Below are 21,594 nucleotides of genomic sequence, written 5' to 3' on the forward strand. Positions count from 1 at the left end.
TGCATCACGTCTGCTCTTCACATTCACACTGAAAATATGCTCGTTGCAGCACTAGTGACGAACTCTGTGCGGGTGGGGTGGGCCGTCTTACCCGGAGTTGCTCAGCTCCACCCCCTTTTCCTGCTCTCTGAAGAGAGACTCACCGTGCTCTTCACCCCAGGAAGCTGCTGGTCCTCCAGACCCAGCTGGGCCTCTCTCGATCTGGTGCTCGGGATCCTTCGCCGTGACATCGTCCGCAGCCCGGCCCAGTGGACAGGAGGTTTTCCTGTCTTCAACAAGCTTGGTGAAGAGTCTAACTGGACCCTACCCAGATTACTTTGCCGTTTCCTTTGTGGAAATGTTTCATGTCGCCGTCTTCGTTAGGGGCTTGAGCTCTGACCCCAGCTGCTGTTGGTTCCTGATCAGCATCTTCCTCCCCAAACAACTGGTCTAACAGGTACTTTGCCCATACCGTGTAATGGCTGGGTTCTGAAGGTGTGTGACGGATCACCAGCCAGGAAGCTCTCTAGGTTGGCTGAGGAAGTCGTGCACAACCCTCTGGCACGCCCTCCTTGGTGGCAGCTGCTGGTCCAGGGTTGCCTGCACTCCCACTCAGAGGGACGTCAGCCACCAGACACGTCCTCCTCACGTGGCTGCAGCTCTGTTGTCTACCGCATCAAAACGTGGAGATTTTCACCTTCTCGTTGGGACTCATGATGCCCTCGTGGTGAGCTACGAGGTCAGCTTTTGGGTGAACCCGGCGCGCTCTGCTTGGCGACCGTGACTTTGGTCTCCCCACGTGTTTTTGCCTGCCTGTCAAGCTTGCTGACCTCGATGGTGTCTGGATCAGTCAGAGGAAGTGAGCGAGTCCTTCCTGGGCCATCAGCCACCCTGCCCACTCACCAGAACGCACTCTGTGCCCAGCTTGCTCCCCTCCCACGTCCAGGACACCTGAAGACACCTGAGGCTCATGTCCAAGCCGTAGGTGGAATCTCCAGTCCCAGGTGGATGGAGAAGCTGGTGAGCACAAGGTTCTCAGGGCCGCCTGTGCCTCCAGCACCCGGCTGGCCCGCCGCTCCCTGGGCTGCCCGTGAGCCCCGACAGAGGCAGAGGTCTTATTTTCCATTTTGAAACAGGCTCTTGCTCATTTCTTAGGGCCTCACCAGGGTGCCGAGACGGGCCTCGAACACGGGATCCTCCCACCCGGCCCCAGTCACTGGGATCATAGGCGTGCGCCCTGCTAGAGTGGCCGAGGTCATCCCGGTAGGCTGACTCAGGTGTCCGCCCAGTCCCGCGGGTGTGAGTGAACCACAAGCAAGCAGGGGGGCGTCAGATTCTAGTCGGCTTGTTAGCCACTGCGTCTTTTCCCACGGGCGCATACGGCTGCCGGTGGGCTCTTGCTTCACGTGGGATTCCATGGAGTTGTGGATAAACAAAGGAGCCTGTTCTGAAGGCTCTGGGTGCACAGCATCGAGTCGCCCTTCACGTGGAGCCGGTTTGCCCCCTGCCTACCCACGCTGCTCCGGGCCGCGGAGAGGCCTGTGGGAGCTTCACCGGGTCTTCTGCCGAGACCCGAGACTGGACAGGTGACGGACAGGTGGGGATAAAGGCGCGTTCTGTTGGTGCTGAGGTCGGGAGCAGCCCGCCCCACCCTGCTGCAGCTCAGGTGTCCCCCGACTTGTGCTCCCCTGTGTCAGGCTCCAGGAGCGCTTCCGTGGTGACGCAGGGTCCTCCAGGCGGCAGTGTTAACTTGGGGGGTGGATGAGCAAGACGAGGTCCCAGGTGGGCAGCTGGGACCGGTCACCACCACACTCTTCCCAGCAACACCTGGGCAGTGGGGGCCAACGGTCTTGCGTAGACATTGGTGTGCGTCCTGGGCTGGGGAGGGAGGTTGCCTCACAGAAGAGGAGGGACTGACCTGGGAGGCAGCAAGCGTGCAGGGTGCCTGGGTGAGGTTAGGACGCACAGAGCGAGTGGGCCAGGGGTGGGGTCCGGGACAGCCAAGCCAAGAGTCCAGAGGACGCTGGCCCTCTGCGCAGTCACCCAGCAGCTAAGCGCAGAAGACGCTGTGACCTTAAGAAGCTGTGAGAGGAAAGGCGGGATGTTCGGCTGATTTAAAAGGCGGCTGGACGGGTGGGTGGTTTTTCTAATTAAGTAAACAGTATGTTAGGGCCTGGCAGGTCCACCCGAGCACTTACCCAGGAGAGATGAGGGCATGTCCTCCAGGACGCAGGGCTTGGCGCGTGTCTCTGTGTCCCATCCGTGATGGTCAAGGGTGGGAGTGCCAGTGGCCTGAGGAGAGAGCTGCCAGGGGAGGGCTCTGGCAGTGATGGGCAGGTGGCCCTGGTGGGTCAGCGGGGGAAGGAAGCGGTCCGGGGCTCTCACGGTCCTCCAGGAGGGACAGGAGAGAGCCAGGACTGTGGAGGAAGAGGGCTGGCTCCACAGAGAAGGGACCACAGAGGGAGTTCACCGTGTGGAGCCTGCTGGACGGAGGTGCCCAGGGAGTGCCAGGGTCACACCAGACGGGAGGCAGGCGGGTGCCCCAGCTGGACGGGGCAGCGGGCTTCCATAGGGGTCCCTGTGCCCAGGGACAGAGCCGGGGTCACACCAGACGGGAGGCAGGCGGGTGCCCCAGCTGGACAGGGCAGCGGCTTCCATGGGCATCCCCGGTTGCACCAGACGGGAGGCAGGCGGGTGCCCCAGCTGGACAGGGCAGCGGCTTCCATGGGGGTCCCGGGCCCAGCTTAGACCTGTGGAATGGCACCTTGGGTGCCCAGGGGCCTACTCTGTAGCTCTCCTGGTGGGCTGCACGCACCCTCCGGGACCAGCCGTGAAGACTGGAGGGCTGGCTGGAGGAGAGGGCATGGGCTCCGAGGGCTGCTGCAGATGGGGGCCAGCGTCCAGGAGGAGACCAGTGGGCAGACAGCAGGAGTTCCCTGGGAGAGGACGTGGGTGAAGTGGGCGAGGCTAGGGACTCTGTGGGCTGCCTCGGTAGCAGCACTGACCTGCTTGCCAGCCTGGGCGGGCGGGATGCATGCAGGAGGCCTGGGGCCACTCCTGGGACCCGAGGGCCTGGGACAGAGCTGCCCCAGCCGCCCAGAACATCTCTCGGGTCTGTCGCACTGTCTGCCCCTTTTCATTCATTTGGCCAGGATCCGCTCAGCCTCTGACCCTGGGCCTGCTTTAGGTCCCGCGACGGGCTGTGGAAGACGGGGCGGCCCACGGAGTGTCCAGCTTCTCTCCCTCCTGTTGCTCTGCCATAGCACAAAGTGCCGACCCCGCCAGTCCTGCTCCCTGCAGGCGTCCTCCTCTGCTCTGGGGAGCGTGTCTGGCGGCCGCCCCTTAGCTACTGAAGTTCACGGTCTATTCTGAGTGACCTGCAGACGCTCAGCCCTGCCTCTGCCTTCCTGGGGTGGGGCATCCAGGAGGCAGGAGACTGGCTTGGGCCCCACTTGTCCACAGCGCCTCTGGCTGGAAGCTGGTCCCTGGCACTGGCCCTGGCGGGGTGGGAGGGGTGGGCCTCGCGGGAGGCTCGCCCCAGGACGGCTCTCCCGTGCTTGCTGTGTGGGCTGTGGGAGGAAATGGTGTTTGCTCGCTTGTCCAATAATGGAGCCTGTGCGGGGCTGTGTGTGGGGCTGTGCACTGGCCCCTACGTGCCCTGTGCCCAGCAGAGCTGGGGGCAGGATTGAATCCCTGCTAATCTTTTGGGGTGCAGCCTGCCTCTCCCCAAGAGTCTGTGATCACACTGGGAGCAGCATGAAGGTGGGCGCCTGGGCCCGAGGGCACGTTCTGGCCCAGGGACAGAGCCGCTGCTGCCTCCCCTCCCACTGATGCCTTTCGGCTGGGGGAGACCTGCTTCTCTGAGCCCCCACACATCGTCTGCCCATCCCTCCCTTCATTCCTATTCTCTGCATCCCTGCTCTGTGCACCTGCTGGTCACCTGCACCTGGGCTCAGTGAGGTCCAGGATGGCCGCACTGCCCCTGAGTCGCACTGGTGATGGGTGGAGGGCCAAATGCAGCCATGGTCAGCAGGGCGGGAGAGAAAGGAAAGGACTGAAAAAGTGGAAATCGTTCTTAATTCCACGGCTCAAAGGCAGGTCGGGCCCTTGGGACGTTCTGAACACAAGTATTTCATGTGGTTGAAGTCGCCCTGTCTTACTGTCTTACTTTTCCACTTAACATTAATATATTAATACTTTTCTTGTCCACAAGAGTTACAAATAAGATTCTAGTGACCTTTTCATGTTCTATGACCAATTCCCGCTTTACTGTTGGCTATGTAGACAATAGCCCATCTTTGACATAAAAGTACCATGGAAGATATTTGTCCCCTGATCTCTGTTTGCCTCTGATGATTTCTTTTGGATGATTCCCAGGAGTGCAGTTACTGAGGGAAGGCAGCGCTGTCGGTCCGAGAACGAAGGTGCCTGCCTCCGAGACCTCCGCCAACCCCCTCCCCCCGCCAACCCCCTCCCCCCACAGCGCCTGCCTCCTGCGTGGGCAGAGTCTGTGCGTGTGGCTGGGCCTGGAGCCCACTGAGCCTCGCCCAGCCCGGGTCTGTGGATCAAGAGGACAGGGCAGTGAAGAGCTCAGTGGTGCGGGCCTCAACCTGGAGGAAGCGGCAGCTTTTCTCCTGCCAGAGCAGGTGGGGAGGAGGGCCTGTCATGCTGCAGCCGGAGGCCTTGGGTGAGAGGGCCAGCTACTGCCCGGCCAGCTACTGCCCAGCCGCCTTTCCGGGCAGGACTGGGGCCAGCGCCTCCTGCAGCCCCCGGCAGCCTGCCAGTAGCCACAGGTCCATGCATGGGAGCCTGGGCTCTGGAAGCCAGGCTGAGTTTCGAAGCCCCCTGGGAATTAGAGCAAAGGGGTGGGTGAAGCTCTGACTGCTGACCCCGTCAGGAGGCCTCGCTGTGCGCTCGCTCCGTGGGCCTCCTGGCTACGCAAGCCCACAGCAAGTGTGGCTCTGAGGCTGAGCACTGCCCGTCGTTGGCCTGGGAGCCCTGCTGGCCTCTTGGATGTGCACGTCTGTCCAGGCACCAACATCTGTCCAGGTACCAAGGACGCCCTTGCTCAGTCTTGCTGACGCTGGTGTCTATGGACGGGGTGCCTTCAGAGGACGTTTGGAAAATACAGTGAGCCCCGATCAAGTTTTATTTCCAGCTGATCACATAGAGTGACGCTTTTCACGAATCATGTTTCAGAGTGGACGCTACGATGTCACTCGGTAAATTAGAAAATGAACTGAGCTCACGTGAATGAGATTAGAGAGGAAGTCATAGCTGCTGAGCATCATCCTGCTGGTCCGTTTAAAACTCTTGCTTCATTTAGTCCCTGAAGTGGAATTGCATCTGTTTCTTGTTTTCGGAGATAAGAAGATTGAAACCTGGAGAAGTTTAATGACGTCATGTCATAAAGCCAGTATGTGGTAGAAATGAGATAGGGCTCTGCCTCCAGAGCTGGCCTGCCCAGTAGGCAGCGGGGTGTCTCCCCTACTGCCAACTCTGCTCTCAGGGTGGATCTGTGGCCCTGGGAAGCCTGCCGCCAAGCTGCCATCTGCTGAGCACACTGGGAGCTGGCCCCAAGGGACTCAGAGAGGAGGGGTGGACAGCACCCAGCCTCCCTGGTCTCAAGGTCTTCTGCAGGGAAATAGAGAAAGGTCATTGGCTGCTGAGGTAAAGTTTGAACTGGACGAAGGTGTGAAACCTCCCAGTAACAGAGTTAGGTCGGGAGAATGGAGAGCTCCTGAGTGGCCCCTGGCGGGCTGGCCTGCTGGGTGATGGCCGTTCTTGTATCAGCAGGAGTCCAGCCTCCTCCCGGGCTGAGCGTCTGCTGGGGTGGGCCCGCTGGCCTTCTAGTGGCCACGTCAGTCTGGTCCTGGGTGCTGCGTCCACTGCAGTTGCTTCTGTGTGCTCTCCAGGTGCAGGGGAAAGAGGGGAGTGACAGATACAAGGGTGCACTGGTGCGCCAAGTTGGGGGGCAGTTCCCGCAAACCCGCAGTTGAACCTCGGTTATCACTTTGGGTGGAATTGTGAGTTCTCTTGATTTTTGTTCTCTCTCCTTTTCTGTTTGATTTTTTCTGCAGTAAGCGTAAATGAAATATGTTTATGTTAGCTCCAAGCAAGCTAAACCCAACGGTTGGCTTTGCCTAGGGCAGTATTTACTAGATGGCTACTCTGAGTGGCCGTGGGCCCTGGTCCCTGCCCTCAAGGAACATGCAGTCCCACGTGGAGGGACAGTGTGACTGCAGGGTCAGGAGGCTGTTAGGTGCCAGGCGGGGAGAGGCACGTGTGTGGCACAGCCCGATGGGCAGCACTGGACCCGGTGCAGCAGACTGGTTCTCACCGGGGGCTCTGTTGTCCTCAGGGACATCTGGAGACGTGTTCGTTGCCACTAAATGGGCACAGGAATGCGATTGGCCTGGAACGGCTGTGAGCATCCACACGAGCTCCACAGAGAGCCGCCTGGTCCGACGCCGTTCGGGGCTGCTGACCCAGGGCACTGGAAGCACATGGGGGGCTTTGTCAGGCCACGCCCAGAGAACGGGGCTGAGTGTGGTGGAAAACTTGGGTGGACAGGGGATTAGCCAAGGGCACAGCAGCTCAGTGGTTAAGCACCCAGTGCAGCCGATGTCGGAGGCCTCTGGTGCTGGGACCAGCTGTCTGGACGTCCGGCTCTGGGCAGTGGGGCTGGCGGTTTCTCGAGCGGTGGGTTTCCTCACTGAAGTGGTGTCGCTGCGACAGCCTGGCTTTGCTCCTTGGCAGTCACGGAGGCCCACATGCCAGGCTTCCCGTTTGCCTCCTCTCTGTCCACTCTTTGTTTCCCACCATCCAGAGGAAAGCTCCGTCAGCACTCTGCCCTGCTGACCCCGGATTCCCATCTGCTGGTGACAAAGGACGCAGGACGCGTGATCCCACTGACCACTTTGCTTCCTGCGGTGATCCACGACGCTTCCTGTGACCGCTGTGGGGCCGCTGTGCTCTGTCTTCTGTAGTTTGTGGGGTCTTGGTGCCGTCTCGGGGTGCCGCGTGCAATGTGAAGGGGCCAGTTCATGTCCCGCAACCTTCCTGTGGTGGAAGCCGCTGCAGAGGCCAGGGCTGCACCCAGGGCACCAGCTCCTGGGGAGACCCTGCTCCCACCCTGCTGTGCTGTCCCCTTCACTGTGTGTGCCCCCACAGCACCTCACTGGGCTCCCACCGCACCCCAGGCCCAGTGTCCCTGTCCACCACGCCTGGGACCAGAGTGTTTTAGAGTTAGGATTTTTTTGAATTTGGGGACATTTGCACGTATATAATGGGATGTCTTGGGGTTAGGACTCAAGTCTAAAGACAGATCCACTTATGTTTTATAGGCACCTTATACCTGTAGCCCGGGGCGCCTTTCTTTTTTGGTCCCAGGGATGAACTGGGGTGCTTAACCACGGAGCTGCATCCTCGACATGGTTTGTTTTTTATTTGTTTTTATTTAGGGTCTCGCCAGGTGGCTGAGGCTGGCCTTGAACTTGCCATCCTCCACCCCGGCCTCCGGCGTCACTGGGATCACAGACGGGCCACTGTTGTTAGCTCTTCTGCACTTTATGGCGACACATCCCGTGAGGCCACATGCCCCTGTGGCCAGATGCCCCTGTGACATCACGTGGTGCTCAAGGAGTTCTGGACCCTGGTGCTTTTCAGACTTCTAGATTCGGGTCCTCGGCTGGCAGTGGGCGGGGGAGACAGACGTCTTCTGCATGAAAGAATGAGGGGTGAGGGGTCCAGGTGCAGGGAGGGTGTGAGGGCCCAGGATCACCCCACCATTGGGGTCAGGACTGAACCTAGGACCCTGAGCCCTGCTGCCCTCCCTGGGCCACATGTCCCTTCCATGCCAGGGACCCAGTGCCGCATCCTAGGCCATGACCAGGCACCTGGCTCCGCCCTCTGAGCCCCTCCTGTTCTTTGCTCCCCAAACTAACCAACCACCTAAAACTGCCTTGCCCTTCGGTGCCTGCTGCTGGTGGCCACAGGGCTGCTGGGTCACCTAATGGCAGGGACCGTGGGTGATGTCAGCCGTGCCCCTAGGCGTCCCCAGTGGTGTCTGAGCCCAGGCATTGCTTGGCAGCCCATGCAGGATGGGCTGGGAGGTGGGATGCTCCCTGGTGCTGAAGTTCAGGACAGACACATACAGCAGAGGGCATGGCGTGGACTTTTGGTCCCTCTGTTTTGAGAGGGACCTGGGCTGGACCTCAAGTGTCCTCGGGACACCCCAGAGCCTTCTGGAAAGAGGCTCCTCCTCCCGATGGCAGACAGCAGAACCAATGGGTGGGAGGAGGTGCTTTTTGATTCCATGGAGACCATGGTGCCCTCCCACACCTGCAAAAGTATCCAGTGGAAACTTTGTTCCCTCTTCTGCCCCGACCCGGGACAGTCTGTCCTGCAGGCAGTGGCTGTCCTGGCCTCCAGTCGCGTGGCTTTTCTGGGTCTTAACAGGTATGGGGCTGACCCAGCCCCACGCAGGACTGGTCGAAAGCTCCCACCATGGCTCCCGTGTCGATGCCCACTGACTATGGGCACTGTAGCCAGCATCTGCTGGGAGCCTCCTTAGGAGGAAGCACTTGGCAGGCCTCTGCTGCATTTCCAAACCACTGTACCTTCCCACCCCTTCCTGCAGGGACAGCAAGTGAGCTTCTGGGCGTCTGTCCAGGGTCCAGGTCTGGTCAGCAGCGTGGCGGGCCGCCTGGGCCCCCGAGTTCCGTGGCCTCCAAGGCTGTCCCTCGTTCCGTTTGTGGCTGAGGGCTCAGAGGCTTCACAGTCAGGCAGGAAGGAGGCCATGTCCCCTTCACACGCACCAGCCGCCTGGGGGCAGGGAGAGCCTGGCTCGTGGGCAGGTGGAAGGAGATCAGGTGGTGGTGGAGAAGGCCCCGGGGAGGTGCTCTGAGCATGTGTGTCAGATGGGCACCGGGCAGAGGCTGGCACTCCTGCGGGAAGTCCCAGGGGCAGGTAGAGCGGCTCAGGTGACTGTTCTCAACCCTGGTCAGGTGGGCGTGTGTCCAGTGACCTCCTGTTCTCCGCGGGGCTCACGCTCCTCATCGTGATGCGTCGTGTCCAGTCAGGGTCAAGACGTCTGAGGTTTAGTCCCAGGCTGGGTCTGGAGCCTGGTAGCCAGGACTTGCCATGTGACCCGGCCTGGCCATTTCTCTGCCCACTTCCGTTTCTGTCCTGGGCAGTGGATTGGCGTCGGCGAGTGCACCGGCGGTCCTGCACGTGTGATACCCGCAGGCTGCCCGCGCTGTGGCGATGCGTCGACGACACTTTCCAAAGGCGGCTCCCTGGTCACAGGCAGCCTCGTGGGGTCGTCCCTTACGCCACCCGAGCTTCTGGCCCCTGTGCCCAACAGGGCTTTCTGACGTTCTCAGCGTTTCCTCCTTCCTGTTGACCTAGTTCTTTCTATTCTCAGATTTGCAAAAGCAAATGGCACAGTCGCTTTTGGTGGCAGTTGAGCCTCTATTTTCTCAACAAAGCAAGCTGTTTGTTTTATTTTAACCTCTTAAACAGTATTCCAACATACTTTCTAGATCAGTCCCAAGGACTGTTGTTCAGAGTATGAAAAAAACACTCTTCAGACTGGCCTCTCCTTGTCTCTGGGGCCAGGGCTGCACCCAGCACCCCAGGAGCCGGGACCTGGGCCGCTGGCTGGCGTCCTCCCAGGGACAGGGGGCCTCCTACGGCTTCGCAGGGCAGGGGCGCAGAGCTGCCTGTGCCCCCACCCCCCGCCACTGTGCCCCGTGGCCCCTGGGTCCCAGCTCAGGAGGAGGCTCCGGAGGACGCTGGCCAGGACCCTCCACAGTATCCGCTGTTTGCTGATGGCTTTCCCTCGCTCAGTTAGGACGTGCTGGAAATCCTCTCGTGACCTGAGGGGACCTGGCGCTGTCCCAGCTGGCTTGCTTCTCCTGGGGTCTTGGGGCCCAATCAGGGTGGCATCTCTCTTGTAGGCCATCTTTCTCCTCCCAAGCAGGTGAGAGGTGTCCCTGATCTGGGCTAAGCTGCTTTCCTCTAACTCCTCCCTCCCCTGGGGTCAGGTGTCGGCCCCATTGTTAGCGTCCCTGAACATTTCTGCTGACAGCCAGTGTCCTGAATCCCGTAATTACTTACAAGCTGCACAGTTATTTATAACCAGTCTACCGCAGGTCCTTTGTACAAAAATACACAAGATATGAGGAACATTTCTTCCTTTCCTTCTTTTGTGCTGGGGTTGGAACCCACGGCCTCACTCTTACTGAGCACGGACTGTTCCCTTGGGCCACACCCCCAGGCCCAGTCTTGAAGGATGTCACTCTACCACTGAGCTACATCCCCAGCCCTTTCTATTTTTATTTTTTTAAAATTTTGAGGCAGGGTCTTGCTCTTTCCAAGACTGGCCTCAAACTTGTGATCCTCCTGCCTCAGCCTCCTTATGTGCCACTGCACCTGGCCAAAGCCACTTTGGAGAGAGTGTGATAGACAGCGATTCTTGCTCTGCACAGCCGGCACCATTTTTCAACTCTTGGCATTGACTGTCAATCTGTGCTTCCCGGCGATGTCACTTTGCAGTTCCGCGTGCGCTGCTGTGCGCCCAGCCTCAGGACTTTTGCACCTGTGCAGTTGTGCTCAGAAATTCTGCCTGTTGGTCTGATACTTGCCGACTGCATGCCTGCTTCCCCAGGTGAGCAGGAGACCACTCCAGAGCCGTGTGCTCATAAGTGGAACCGCTCAGGGCTTGTCCTGCCGGGCGTGGCTGACTTCCCTCAGCATGAAGTCCCTGTGGCCTTCCACAGTGCCCCAGTGTCAGAGTCCCTCCTTACGCTGAAGGACATCAGGCCTGCACATACCACCTTCCTGTGCACAGGCAACTCCAGCTGCTTCCACCTCTTGCTGCCGTGGGCAGAGCCGCTGTGGGGTCAGCCTATCCTGCCCCCTGACATGGCTGAGCTAGCGGATGAGGTCGTCAGCCCTGCAGCCCCACAGCCGGGTGCAGCGGGAGGGAGACAGCCTCGGGGTCCAGGTGAGGGTGGGAGGACCTGGTTCCCCTGTGGGCAGGTGTGTCTGGGGGAGCCTGAGCCACGGACCCACATCTCGGCCACAGGAGCAGCTGCAGAGGGAGCCACACGGTGTTGGGCCTTGGGTGCATACGGTGAAGCTGGCCTCTGAGAGGCAGGGGGCGTTGCAGCCCTGGGAGCCAGGAGGGCGCCTAAGGCCCGGCACCCAAGTTCCCGCGTCCCATTAGCTGCCGCCGTCCTGTCTGCCTGGACTGGCTTGGTGTGGTCAGAGAGGTTGCACCATGACCTGTGTAGATGGGACTGCAGGGTCCTGGTGGCAGGGGCCGTTGTCTGCGTTGGCCGCTCTCCTTGGGCTGCCTCCTCCCTGCCGGAACGGCTCTGGCCTGGCTCTCGGGCCGCTCGAGGCCAGGCCGTGGAGCCCTCTCTTCTTCCTCCCATGGTGTCTTCGGGGTTCAAGAGCAGGGTTTCCTGGGGACCGAGGCTTGTATAGTGGGGGGTCAGAAAAAAATCATGCAAACATCTTATTTTGGGCAGAGCTGGGATCAATGCGCAGAGGCTAATAGGCAGGTGCTCTCCACCGAGCGGCCCCCGGGCCGGCCAGGTCCTGGGGTCCCCTTGCCTGGAGGGCCTGATGTTCCGCTTCCCCACTCCTCCGTGGTGCTCTGTGCGCGCCTTCTTTCTCTTTCCCCACTTTAATAATAGGGCACAGTTTGCACACGGTGGCCTATGCCACGTGTGCTGCGAGCCCCGACAGGTGAGTGTGGTGGTTGGCACTGCCTCGGTGTGAGCACGCCCAGGCCCGGCCCTCCCCACGGCCCATGCCCCTGGCCAGCCCTCCAGACCCACCTCTGGCGGCTCCCCTTTCCACCTGTCCTTGCCTCTCGGATGATGCCCAGGGCCCACTCCCCTGCCTTCCCCGGGGTCCTTGGTTCCCTCCTCCAACAGCCTGTGCACACGGTGTGGACCTGCAGCTGGTGTCCCCAGGGGGTCCGCACCACCAGCCCCTGCATGTGGGAGCCGCGGGGGCACCAGCTGAGCAGAGAAGGCCCCAGAAGACCCCCAAGGCCAGGCCAGAGAGCCCTGCTTACTTGCACAGACAGGAAGACCTGTCCATCCTTCTCTCTCCCCACACATTCCTTCTGGGCAGGGGGCCTCTCAGCTCTTGGAGGGGCAGCAGGGACTCTGAGTCAGGTGGCCCCAGACGGTCCCTGAGCACCAGTCTGTCCTCTTCAGCGGGTCCATGCTGCCTGTTGTTGGTCAGTGTTGTATTTACTGTGCGTGTGGCTGCCTTCTCTCCAGGACCCGAGCACACAGTAGGCTCACCAAATAATCACTGAGTGGAGAATGTTTTATGGTTAAAAGAATTGACATTGGAAGCCAGTTGCAATGGCTCACGCCTACGATCCCAGCGGCTCAGGAGGCTGAGGCAGGAGGATCGCAAGTTCAAAGCCAACCTCAGGAACTTAGTAAGGCCCTAAGAGACTTAGTGAGACCCTGTCTCAAAATAAAACATTAAAAGGGCTGGGATGTGGCTCAGTGGTTATGCGTCCCTGGGTTCAATCCTTGGCCCCCCCCCCCCAAAAAAAAGAAAAAGCTAGATTGGCACTTCTGTAGGGAAATAGGGACAGGAGCAAGTAGCTGCCATTCGTGTGCGGCCCGGAAGCAACCCCAGTGGCCCACGGGCGTAAAGGTCCGTCGACTTCCCTGGTGACGAGGAGGTGCAAACACAGCTCCAGTCTGCACCCCTCAGACTGGCAAAGCGTCTCAGGCCCGACCGGACCAGCGTGGCGAGAGTGGGCGTCAGCACGTCCCTCCACGGGGAGGAACGTCAGCCGTGCCTCTCTGCGGTGGTGGGCGTCACCCGGTGAAGGTGCCTGTGTGGTGACCCAGCCGTTCCCCGCTGCCGGTGCCCTCAGGACCGTGCCAGCCGTGCACGAGGAGACCTGCATGAGGATGTCAGTCACAGCCCCCTGTGCCCTGGGGAGCCTGAACGCAGAGCCAGGGGGAGCACAGGGCTCACGGATGGGCTAGGACACAGTCCCAACAGGGTCACACCGCCTCAGAGAGCGTCCCGCGAGTCCGTCCCGTGCTGCTCCAACAGGGAGAGCCTATCTTCTATGCATAGCTCAAGTAGTTAGCTCACCATGTCCCATCACCCTGGATGTGACAGCTGTCAACATATAGGACCCTTATAAATTGTTCAGTTTAAGTTATTACAAGTGTCCTGTGTATAGGATTGATGGCACATAAGGGGTTTAATAAAATACAGTGCAAATGATAGATACCAACTCACAACAGTGGAGACTTTCGGGGCAGGGGAAACGATTGCAGCAGGAAGGTGTACATGAGGGACTTCAAATGTCTCTCATATTTCAAAAGGTTTTTTCCATATTGAAAATAATCGTAGCACATCTATGGGAATGCCAAAAGGAACTCAGAAACCAAGGAGCATTCTTCTGTTAGAGTAGGGAGAATAAGCTGGGCGTGGTGGTGCACACCTGCGATCCTAGTGACTCAGGAGGCGGAGGCACGAGGATCACAACTTTGAGGCCAGCCTCAGTAATTTAACAAGACCCTAAGCAACTTAGCAAGACCCTGACTCCAAATAAAAAGTAAAAAGTGCTGGGGATGTGGCTGGGTGGTTAGGCATCCCTGGTTCTGTCCCTCAGAACAACAGCAAAATGTCCCCAGCAGAGGCAGTCTGGGAGACTCACTTCCATCAGAGTGATAAAAACTGATTCTTAAGCTTTTACCAAAAGCCCTCGGGGAATAGTGATTATAAATTATTTAGTTTATCATTAAGACAAAAAGTACGAAACATCCTCAGTGTCAATTTTTATTGCTTTGGATGCTAAGAGGAAACAGGATGCCTTCGTGAGCTGGAAGACCTCCATGCAAACGCATTTCTTGCACGCATGCCATTTTTTTTAAACCTCCGAAGCACAACACGCGTACCCGGAGTCCAGAGACCACGTGTGTACCTGTATGTTCACGTGCATCCACAGACCGTGCGTGTAGTGCATGGTCGCCAGTCATAACCAGCGCACAGAGGAGGAGGTCGAGCGCAGGACTGGATGCCACCCAGCTCGGGCTCGGGCCCAGTCAGTGAAGGGCGTCTGAGCTTTCCCGTCGCGCGGTGGAGAGCGAGCCCACCCATGGTCAGCCCGCACAAGGGAGCTGACCTTGCCCCGCTGCCCGGGGCCACAGGGAGGCATGAGACTTCCCAGCCGTGGGTTTTTTCCCTTTGGTTTCCTGAGACAGGTCTTAAAGGGTCAGTGGGCTTCATCAGGGAAAGCAGACAGGTCCAGGGGTAAGGGAAGGTCGTGCGCTGGGGTGGGGGCTCAGAGCGGCTAGTCACAGGTTGCTGGCCCCGACACTGGGACTGCTGCTGGCCGGGGTCCTGAGCTCCAGGGCTGTGTGTGGAGAGGACCTTGGCAGGGCGCGGGTCTGGGGGACGGAGGCTCCAGTGCCCCTGGCTGGGACTTCCAGAGCAGATCAGGAGAAACCGGCGCTGGGTCCCAACCTCCTTCCCTAGGGAGGTGACGTGCCAGTCGTCACTGAGACCGAATGCAGGTTGTCTGTGTGGGACTCAGGCAGGGGTGCCGGCTACCAGCTCTTGGCAGGAGGGCCCTGCGGCCCTGCCTGGGGGAGGCCAGCCTGGCAGACACGTGATGACCAGACGGGAGCAGCGTACTACCTCCCAGAGTGGGCGGTGCTGTGCCTAAGCTTTGCTGAGTTGGTCCCCGCAGCCGGCCTCCATCATGCGGCTGAGGCCTCTGACCCCAGGTTGCGACGTCCCGGACGGTGCAGCTTCGCCCTGGAACGCTGTGCAGGGACCGCCTGCTTAAGCAGTCCCCCTGTGCCAGCCCTGGTTGGTGGCACTTGCCACCAAACACCGGACAGGCCCTCGCAATGTTCTGGACAGGGCGCAGCAGCCAGGCTGGGGTCAGCAGCGGATGGCCACTGGGTCTCGCCAGCGCCGTCTTCCTGCTTCTGCATCCTCCCGTGTGGCTGGGGTGGAACGCAGGGCCTCGTGCACGCCAGCCAAGTGCTCTACCACGGAGCCGCACCTCCACACTCTTATCTTCTTATTTTGAGACAGGGCCTCACTCAGTTGTTGAGGCCAGCCTTGAACTTGTGACACGCCTGCCTCGCCTCCGAGTTGCTGGGATTTCAGGGTGCTGGTGGCCCCCCAGCCTGGCTTGCTTCTGCATCTCAAGCACAGGGGTCAAAGCGGGTGGGATGCGCTGTAGACAAAGGTGTTGACCCGATTTCGGTTACAATCGGAAGGCTGCGGGATCGGAGGTCAGGTCAGAGTGGGTGGGCTTTGCGGGGCTTCAGAGGGGGCCGGCAGCAGGAGGGAAAGGCGGCCGTTGCTTTCAGGGACCTTGGCTGCTGGGCTGGACCCCAGACCACAAGCTGAAGGAAGTGGGCTGGATCGGCAGGGTTCTAGGGACAACTCTGGTCAGCAGGAGAGCTGCAGGGCAGGGGCAAGTTCCCCGGTGGCCCTTCTGTGCCCTGGAGAAGGGCTCCAGCTCCTGGGCAGACTTCCCGTCAGACAGGAAGCATGGATCTCATGGCTCCTCTCTCCTCCCCCCAGGCTCATATTCGGCACCCTCTACCCCGCGTACTATTCCTACAAGGCTGTGAAGTCCAAGGACATTAAGGAGTATGTAAGTAGGCTGCTTGCTCTGCAGGCGTGGCCGGGGGGCTGGTGGACTGGCTGCCCTGGGGTGGGCCCTGGACAGGCAGAGGCTTCTCTGGAGTGGGTCAGTCTGGGCCTTGAGGGTTCCCTGAGGAAAGCGGGCTGTTCAGCCAGAGGACATGCGCCTGGAACCACACCCCAGGCCTGAGTGACCCCCCTGATCTCAGCCCTGTTTCCTTGTTGGGACTGACTGGACCCTTGGACCAGCACTGGGATGGCCGGACACGAGTCCCTCAGACCTGGTGTCTTCAGGCTCCGGGGCTCCCACCTGTCCGCTGGACACCCCGCCCGCCCTGTTGCCGCCTCCCTCTTTGACAGCAGCTGCTGTTCGCCATCCCAGGTGGTGGTGCCCGGCACCTCGCAGAGTGCATGCAGTGGAGAGGCCGGGAGGACCCCCGCCTGGGAGGAGCGTGGTGTTTCCCTGGGCACTGCCCCTGGACGTGCTGCTCCCTTCCACAGCACTGCTAAGCCCCCCTGATTGACGCAGGCACGCGTGGTGGTGAGAGAAGGTGCCCCTGCCCCGGGGACACACCCAGGCCGTGCACAGGATGTGGACTTGGGCCTGCGGAGCCTGGGTCAAGGCCTGGCTTGCTGTCCCAGGACGCCACGCTAGACCAGTGCTCACCTCAGGGTCCTCCCTGGGCAGGGGTGGGTGACGACAGCCCTCTTTCACGCACATGTCCCGGCAGTTTGATGGAGGTAAGGAAAGCATCCAGAGTGGGCGGCAAGGTCCTTGTGGGCTCCCCAGGAGCCTCGGCCCAGAGGCCAGCCCCTCCTGGCCTCTCTCCAGGTCCCAGCACACCTCGCCTGGCTTGGCTCTGCTGCCCCTAAGCAGGGGCCCCGAGGGGCAGGTCCTCCTCTGCAGAGTGTCCCTGGGCTGCAGGGAAGGTCTCGGCGAGCCACTGGATAGCAGTGACCCTGCGGCACAGGACCTCGGCAGCCTGGCCTGGGCAAGCCTTGCAGCCTCTTCCCGCCTGACCCTCCCTCAAGGGCAGCGCACCAGGGAGGGACCTCGCGGGTCAGTGTGGGGCAGGGATGACCCTCTGCTTCCTTGAAGGGCAGAAGTTCCCCCAGCAAAGCTTCACCCCGGTGCACGGCTGCGAGCTCACAAGACCCTGAGCCTGGAGTGGGAGCCCCTTAGCTTGGGGTGGACACTGGTGCGGCCACCGTGTTGTCCACCAGGGAAGCCCGGGTCGGAGGGCTCTGGGCGAGACTGGGCGGAGGAGAGCAGGTGTCAGGCTCCTTTCTCTGCTCCTCCTGTCCACGCTGCCTGCCGTGGTCACACACTGTCCCCTCCTCCTGTCCACGGCCGCCTGCCGTGGTCCCACACTGTCCCCTCCTCATGTCCACGGCTGCCTGCCGTGGTCCCACACTGTCCCCTCCTCGTGTCCACGGCCGCCTGCCGTGGTCACACACTGTCCCCTCCTCCTGTCCACGGCCGCCTGCCGTGGTCACACACTGTCCCCTCCTCCTGTCCACGGCCGCCTGCCGTGGTCACACACTGTCCCCTCCTCGTGTCCATGCCGCCTGCCGTGGTCACACACTGTCCCCTCCTTGTGTCCACGCCGCCTGCCGTGGTCACACACTGTCCCCTCACTTGCGTTGCTCTCGTCACAGTGTCACTCAGGCAGAGGTGCCCGCACTCGTGCCCACACACCCGCCCCTCCCCGTGGCCCTGTGTGCGGGCAGCGGCCTGGGTCCTCTGCGCCCTCCCTGGACGCCCTCATGGGTGTGCCCGGTGGCCCTGTCCCCAGCTGCCCGTCCTCCCCAGCCCCTCCTACTCCTGCTGCTGGGCTTGGCAGCCCCTCCATTCCCTTGCAGGGCTCCGTGGCCGCCGCCTCCCTGCCATGGCAGGTCACCAGGAACTGGTGGCGTGAACTGGCGCCCGTGTGTCATCCGGTTCCACAGGGCAGCAGCCTCTGGCTGGGCTACGTCGGAGGTGCGGCCCCGTGGCAGGCTCTGCAGGAGGCCCGGTCAGCCTCCTGTGCCTCCTGAGGCCGCTCCTCCTTGGAGCCAGCCTCTGGGCGTTCTGCCAGGTCCCTGCTCCCTAGACCGCAGGAGGCTTCTCCTCTCCCAGGGACACAGGAGGCCCTTCCCTCAGGAAGCCCTGGCACCCCCTCAGCCCGAGCGCCACCCGGGGCTGGGGGCCTGTGTGTCCTTGGGGAGCCATGTGCTCCTGGCTGCTCTGCTGCTGAGGAGCCGGCACCCTCTATGGGAAGGAGAGGCCATGTGGGAAGTTACAACCGGCACGTTACGCAGAGCACAGCGGGGGAGAGGGTGCAGACCAGCTGCCGTCGTCCCCCGACACTGGCCAGGAGATCATCATGTTTAAGTCTGGGGAGCAAATATAATTTTTAAAGGGCAAATCATGACTCTGACAGATAAAAATAAATAAATAAATAACCAGGCGGGGCACAGTGGCCATGCCGGTCATCCTAGGAGCTCAGGAGGCTGAGCCGGAGGATCAGGAGTTCAAAGCCAGCCGCAGCCATGGTCCCTGTCTCTAAATAAAAGAAAAATAGGGCAGGGGGGTGGCTGAGTGCTGAGTGCCCTTGAGGTCAATCCCTGGTACCAAAAAAGAAAAAATTTTAAAAATAAACACATGCTGAAGCTTTTCCTTAACTCGCTAATTAGTGAAGGAAGCGGTAAGGGGTAAGCGTAGCTCAGAGGGGCCCCAGCTAACGGATCAGACCCCTGCGGAATCCAGCTGCTCCGGGGGACCCCCAACACCCAGTCCTCCCGGCTTCCCTGCTCTGGCTCCTGCTCATGCCCGGGTGGCCTCCGTTCTCTTGGGTAGAGGCTCCCTCTTCAGTGTTACAGCCCAAACCTGCGCTTCCACCGGGTTCTGCAACGGCCCACGTTCACCTCCATCAGGGACAGTGCAGGGAGCCCCCAGAGGACCCTGGCTCCTCCCACCCCAGGTCCCCGACGGTCAGGATGGTCACCTCGAAGCCCGCAGGTCCCCTGCACCTGACTCCTGCTGAGCGCCTCGAGGTGACGGTGAAGCCTCTGCTTCCATCTCACCCAGATCATTTTGTGTCCCTGGTGGAAGCAGCCATCTCTTGGGTAATAAAACCCTTAAAAAGCGGTTTGTGGGTGAGGGCGAGGATGTGACGGGTGGGTTGGGCCACAGCAGGCACGAGTGAGCAGCGCAGACGCCGGCCCTGGTCCAGCAGGTCCAGGCTGGGTGGCACACTCTGCACTCTGACGGCGCTCGGAGGCGATGCCCGTGGTGTGGCTCCATGGACCACACCATGAGCCACAAGGAACTGGCCTTCACTGGCTTCTTCCTGAGCCTCAGGCCCTGGCTGGTAGGCGGCTGTGTGTCAGGGAAGAAATGCATCCCCAGGATAGCACACCCACCCCAGAAGGGGCCGGCTGCCTGACTCTCCTCCCGAGCCACCAGGCTGGGCAGTATCGGGGGAGGCCAGCAGCCTCAGGGCTCCCGAGTCTCTTGTGCTCCGAGGGAGGCCCTTGGTGAGAAGCAGTGTGTGAGGTACACCCCAGGAGAAGAGCCCTCCAGAGCCCCGGCTGGCTGTGTGGCTTCCAGAATCGAGGGAGGGGGCAGGCACTCCTGTGTCGATCAGGACTGCATTCTGTGTGGCCCCTGTGCTGCGAAGGGCCCTGGGCACGGCCCTCTCCTGGGGCTGGCAGCTCGTCTGGGGGCTGTGGCCAGGTGGCACTGGGGAGAGGGATCCTGTCCCTGAGCCCTCGAGCTGCCCCGTCACTTCCTCTGGGGCTCTTGGTGCCGGTCCACCAGGTGCCTGCGGTGAAGCCTGAGGGAGGGGCCCGGCTGGTTCCCGGAGCCCCCTGCGGTGGCCTGGGGTGGCTGAGCATGGATGCCCTCCCTCCCCGAGCCCCTGACATCATCCCAGACCACCTCCATCACCCCACCTTGCCTCCCCTGAGCCTCCTCACCCTGCCACCGCTCACCTGGGCTTTAAAGCACACGGGGCCTGTCGTCCTTGGGGTGGGAGACACAGAAAGACGGGTCTCAGCCCACGGTGACCAGGAGCAGGAGCACAGCATGCTGGGGGCGGGGGCGCTGGGGGGAGCAGAGCCAGGCGGGAGGGGACGAGGCAACAGCCTGAGGCTCCATGGGAAGGGAAAGGCCAGCAGGGGGAAGCAGGCCAGGGCTGGCTAGCAAGGGGTCAGCAGGCTCTGCCTGCCTGACGGCGGTGCTTGGCCTGGCGGCCGTGGCTGGGCATACAGGCTTCACCATGACCGCCCATGAGAGGCAGACTAGAGGGTGGCCCTGGACTGGCTCTCCTGCATGGAAGGTGCACATGGGGACAAGTCTTGCTACTGCTACGCACCGGCTGTCCCAGGAGGGTGACTCCAGTCCTTAGTCCGTGAGACCACAGACGCTGAGCATCAGGAGTACGGAGCTGGGCCCGTGTGGCTGATGCCCTGGGCACGGTGCGCACACACCTCCTTCCTGGGTGAGTGCGCGGTCGAGTTGTGCCTGCTGGGAGGTCCCACTGCCAAGCCCTCCCAGGGCCCCACCACAGAACAGCGTTTGTGTGACCTCCCACCAGTTGGTGGTGCAGGGTCTTCTGTGAACCAGGCTTAGACTTTTATCTTTCTTGGCACAGAAAAGCTCTGTGAGTCCAAAGCAGGCCCAGATGCAAGAGGAGTGTGACAGGTTTGGGGAACCCCAGCGTGTCCAGTGGGAGGACAGTGGGGGGTGAGCAGGGGCTGCAGAGGGCGCCAAGGCGGCCGCCTCCACAGCCCCCAGGTCCACAGCAGCAGAACAGGGTCCACGGAGTGGGGGATCCCCACCAGCCCCCTGCTCCCTGCTGCACCTGGAGGATGTTCGCCGTCTCTCCCAACTCCTGGTGCTGCCCAGCTCCGGCCACTCCAGAGCTGCTCAACGTTGCCTCTCACTTCAGCCCAGCTCCCTCTCGGGCCTCTGGCTGATAGCCTATCAGAGTCCTCCGCTGTCAGGCAGGGAGGTTTGAGTAGAGTCCTGCAGGCCTGGGAGAGTCCTGTTTCAAACCCTGGAGGGAAGTAGCTGCCTCCTGGGTCCTCAGAAGCTCCAGGGGAAAGCCCTTTCCTGGTTGTCGAGAGGAGCGTGGTCTCCATCTCTGAGGCACCATCATTACCCTGACCTGACTGGGCTCTGTGGTCTTAGAGGAGCGTGGTCTCCATCTCTGAGGCACCATCATTACCCTGACCTGACTGGGCTCTGTGGTCTTAGAGGAGCGTGGTCTCCATCTCTGAGGCACCATCATTACCCTGACCTTACTGGGCTCCTGTAGTCTTAGAGGAGCATGGTCTCCATCTCTGAGGCACCATCATTACCCTGACCTCACTGGGCTCTGTGGTCTTAGAGCAGCGTGGTCTCCATCTCTGAGGCACCATCATTACCCTGACCTGACTGGGCTCCTGTGGTCTTAGAGGAGCGTGGTCTCCATCTCTGAGGCACCATCATTACCCTGACCTCACTGGGCTCTGTGGTCTTAGAGGAGCGTGGTCTCCATCTCTGAGGCACCATCATTACCCTGACCTCACTGGGCTCTGTGGTCTTAGAGGAGCGTGGTCTCCATCTCTGAGGCACCATCATTACCCTGACCTTACTGGGCTCCTGTAGTCTTAGAGGAGCGTGGTCTCCATCTCTGAGGCACCATCATTACCCTGACCTGACTGGGCTCTGTGGTCTTAGAGGAGCGTGGTCTCCATCTCTGAGGCACCATCATTACCCTGACCTGACTGGGCTCTGTGGTCTTAGAGGAGCGTGGTCTCCATCTCTGAGGCACCATCATTACCCTGACCTTACTGGGCTCCTGTAGTCTTAGAGGAGCGTGGTCTCCATCTCTGAGGCACCATCATTACCCTGACCTGACTGGGCTCTGTGGTCTTAGAGGAGCGTGGTCTCCATCTCTGAGGCACCATCATTACCCT

At 60.8% G+C, this 21,594-nt stretch overlaps 1 protein-coding gene across 11 annotated transcripts in view; it reads left to right on the top strand.

Annotated features, from left to right (window-relative positions):
* Window positions 1-21,594, top strand: part of REEP1 (receptor accessory protein 1) — an 86,078-nt gene that overhangs the window by 22,532 nt on the left and 41,952 nt on the right. For 7 of the 11 annotated variants that reach the window (XM_079111279.1, XM_079111282.1, XM_079111283.1 and 4 more), the window contains exon 2: window positions 15,586-15,658. In XM_079111279.1, coding sequence (XP_078967405.1) covers window positions 15,586-15,658 — 73 coding nt within the window. The remainder of the gene's footprint in view (window positions 1-15,585; window positions 15,659-21,594) is intronic. The other 4 variants (XM_079111281.1, XM_079111287.1, XM_079111280.1 and 1 more) reach the window with 1 other exon arrangement.

Source organism: Sciurus vulgaris (genome assembly GCF_902686455.1).
Source record: "Sciurus vulgaris genome assembly, chromosome: 14".
Lineage (NCBI taxonomy): Eukaryota > Metazoa > Chordata > Mammalia > Rodentia > Sciuridae > Sciurus > Sciurus vulgaris.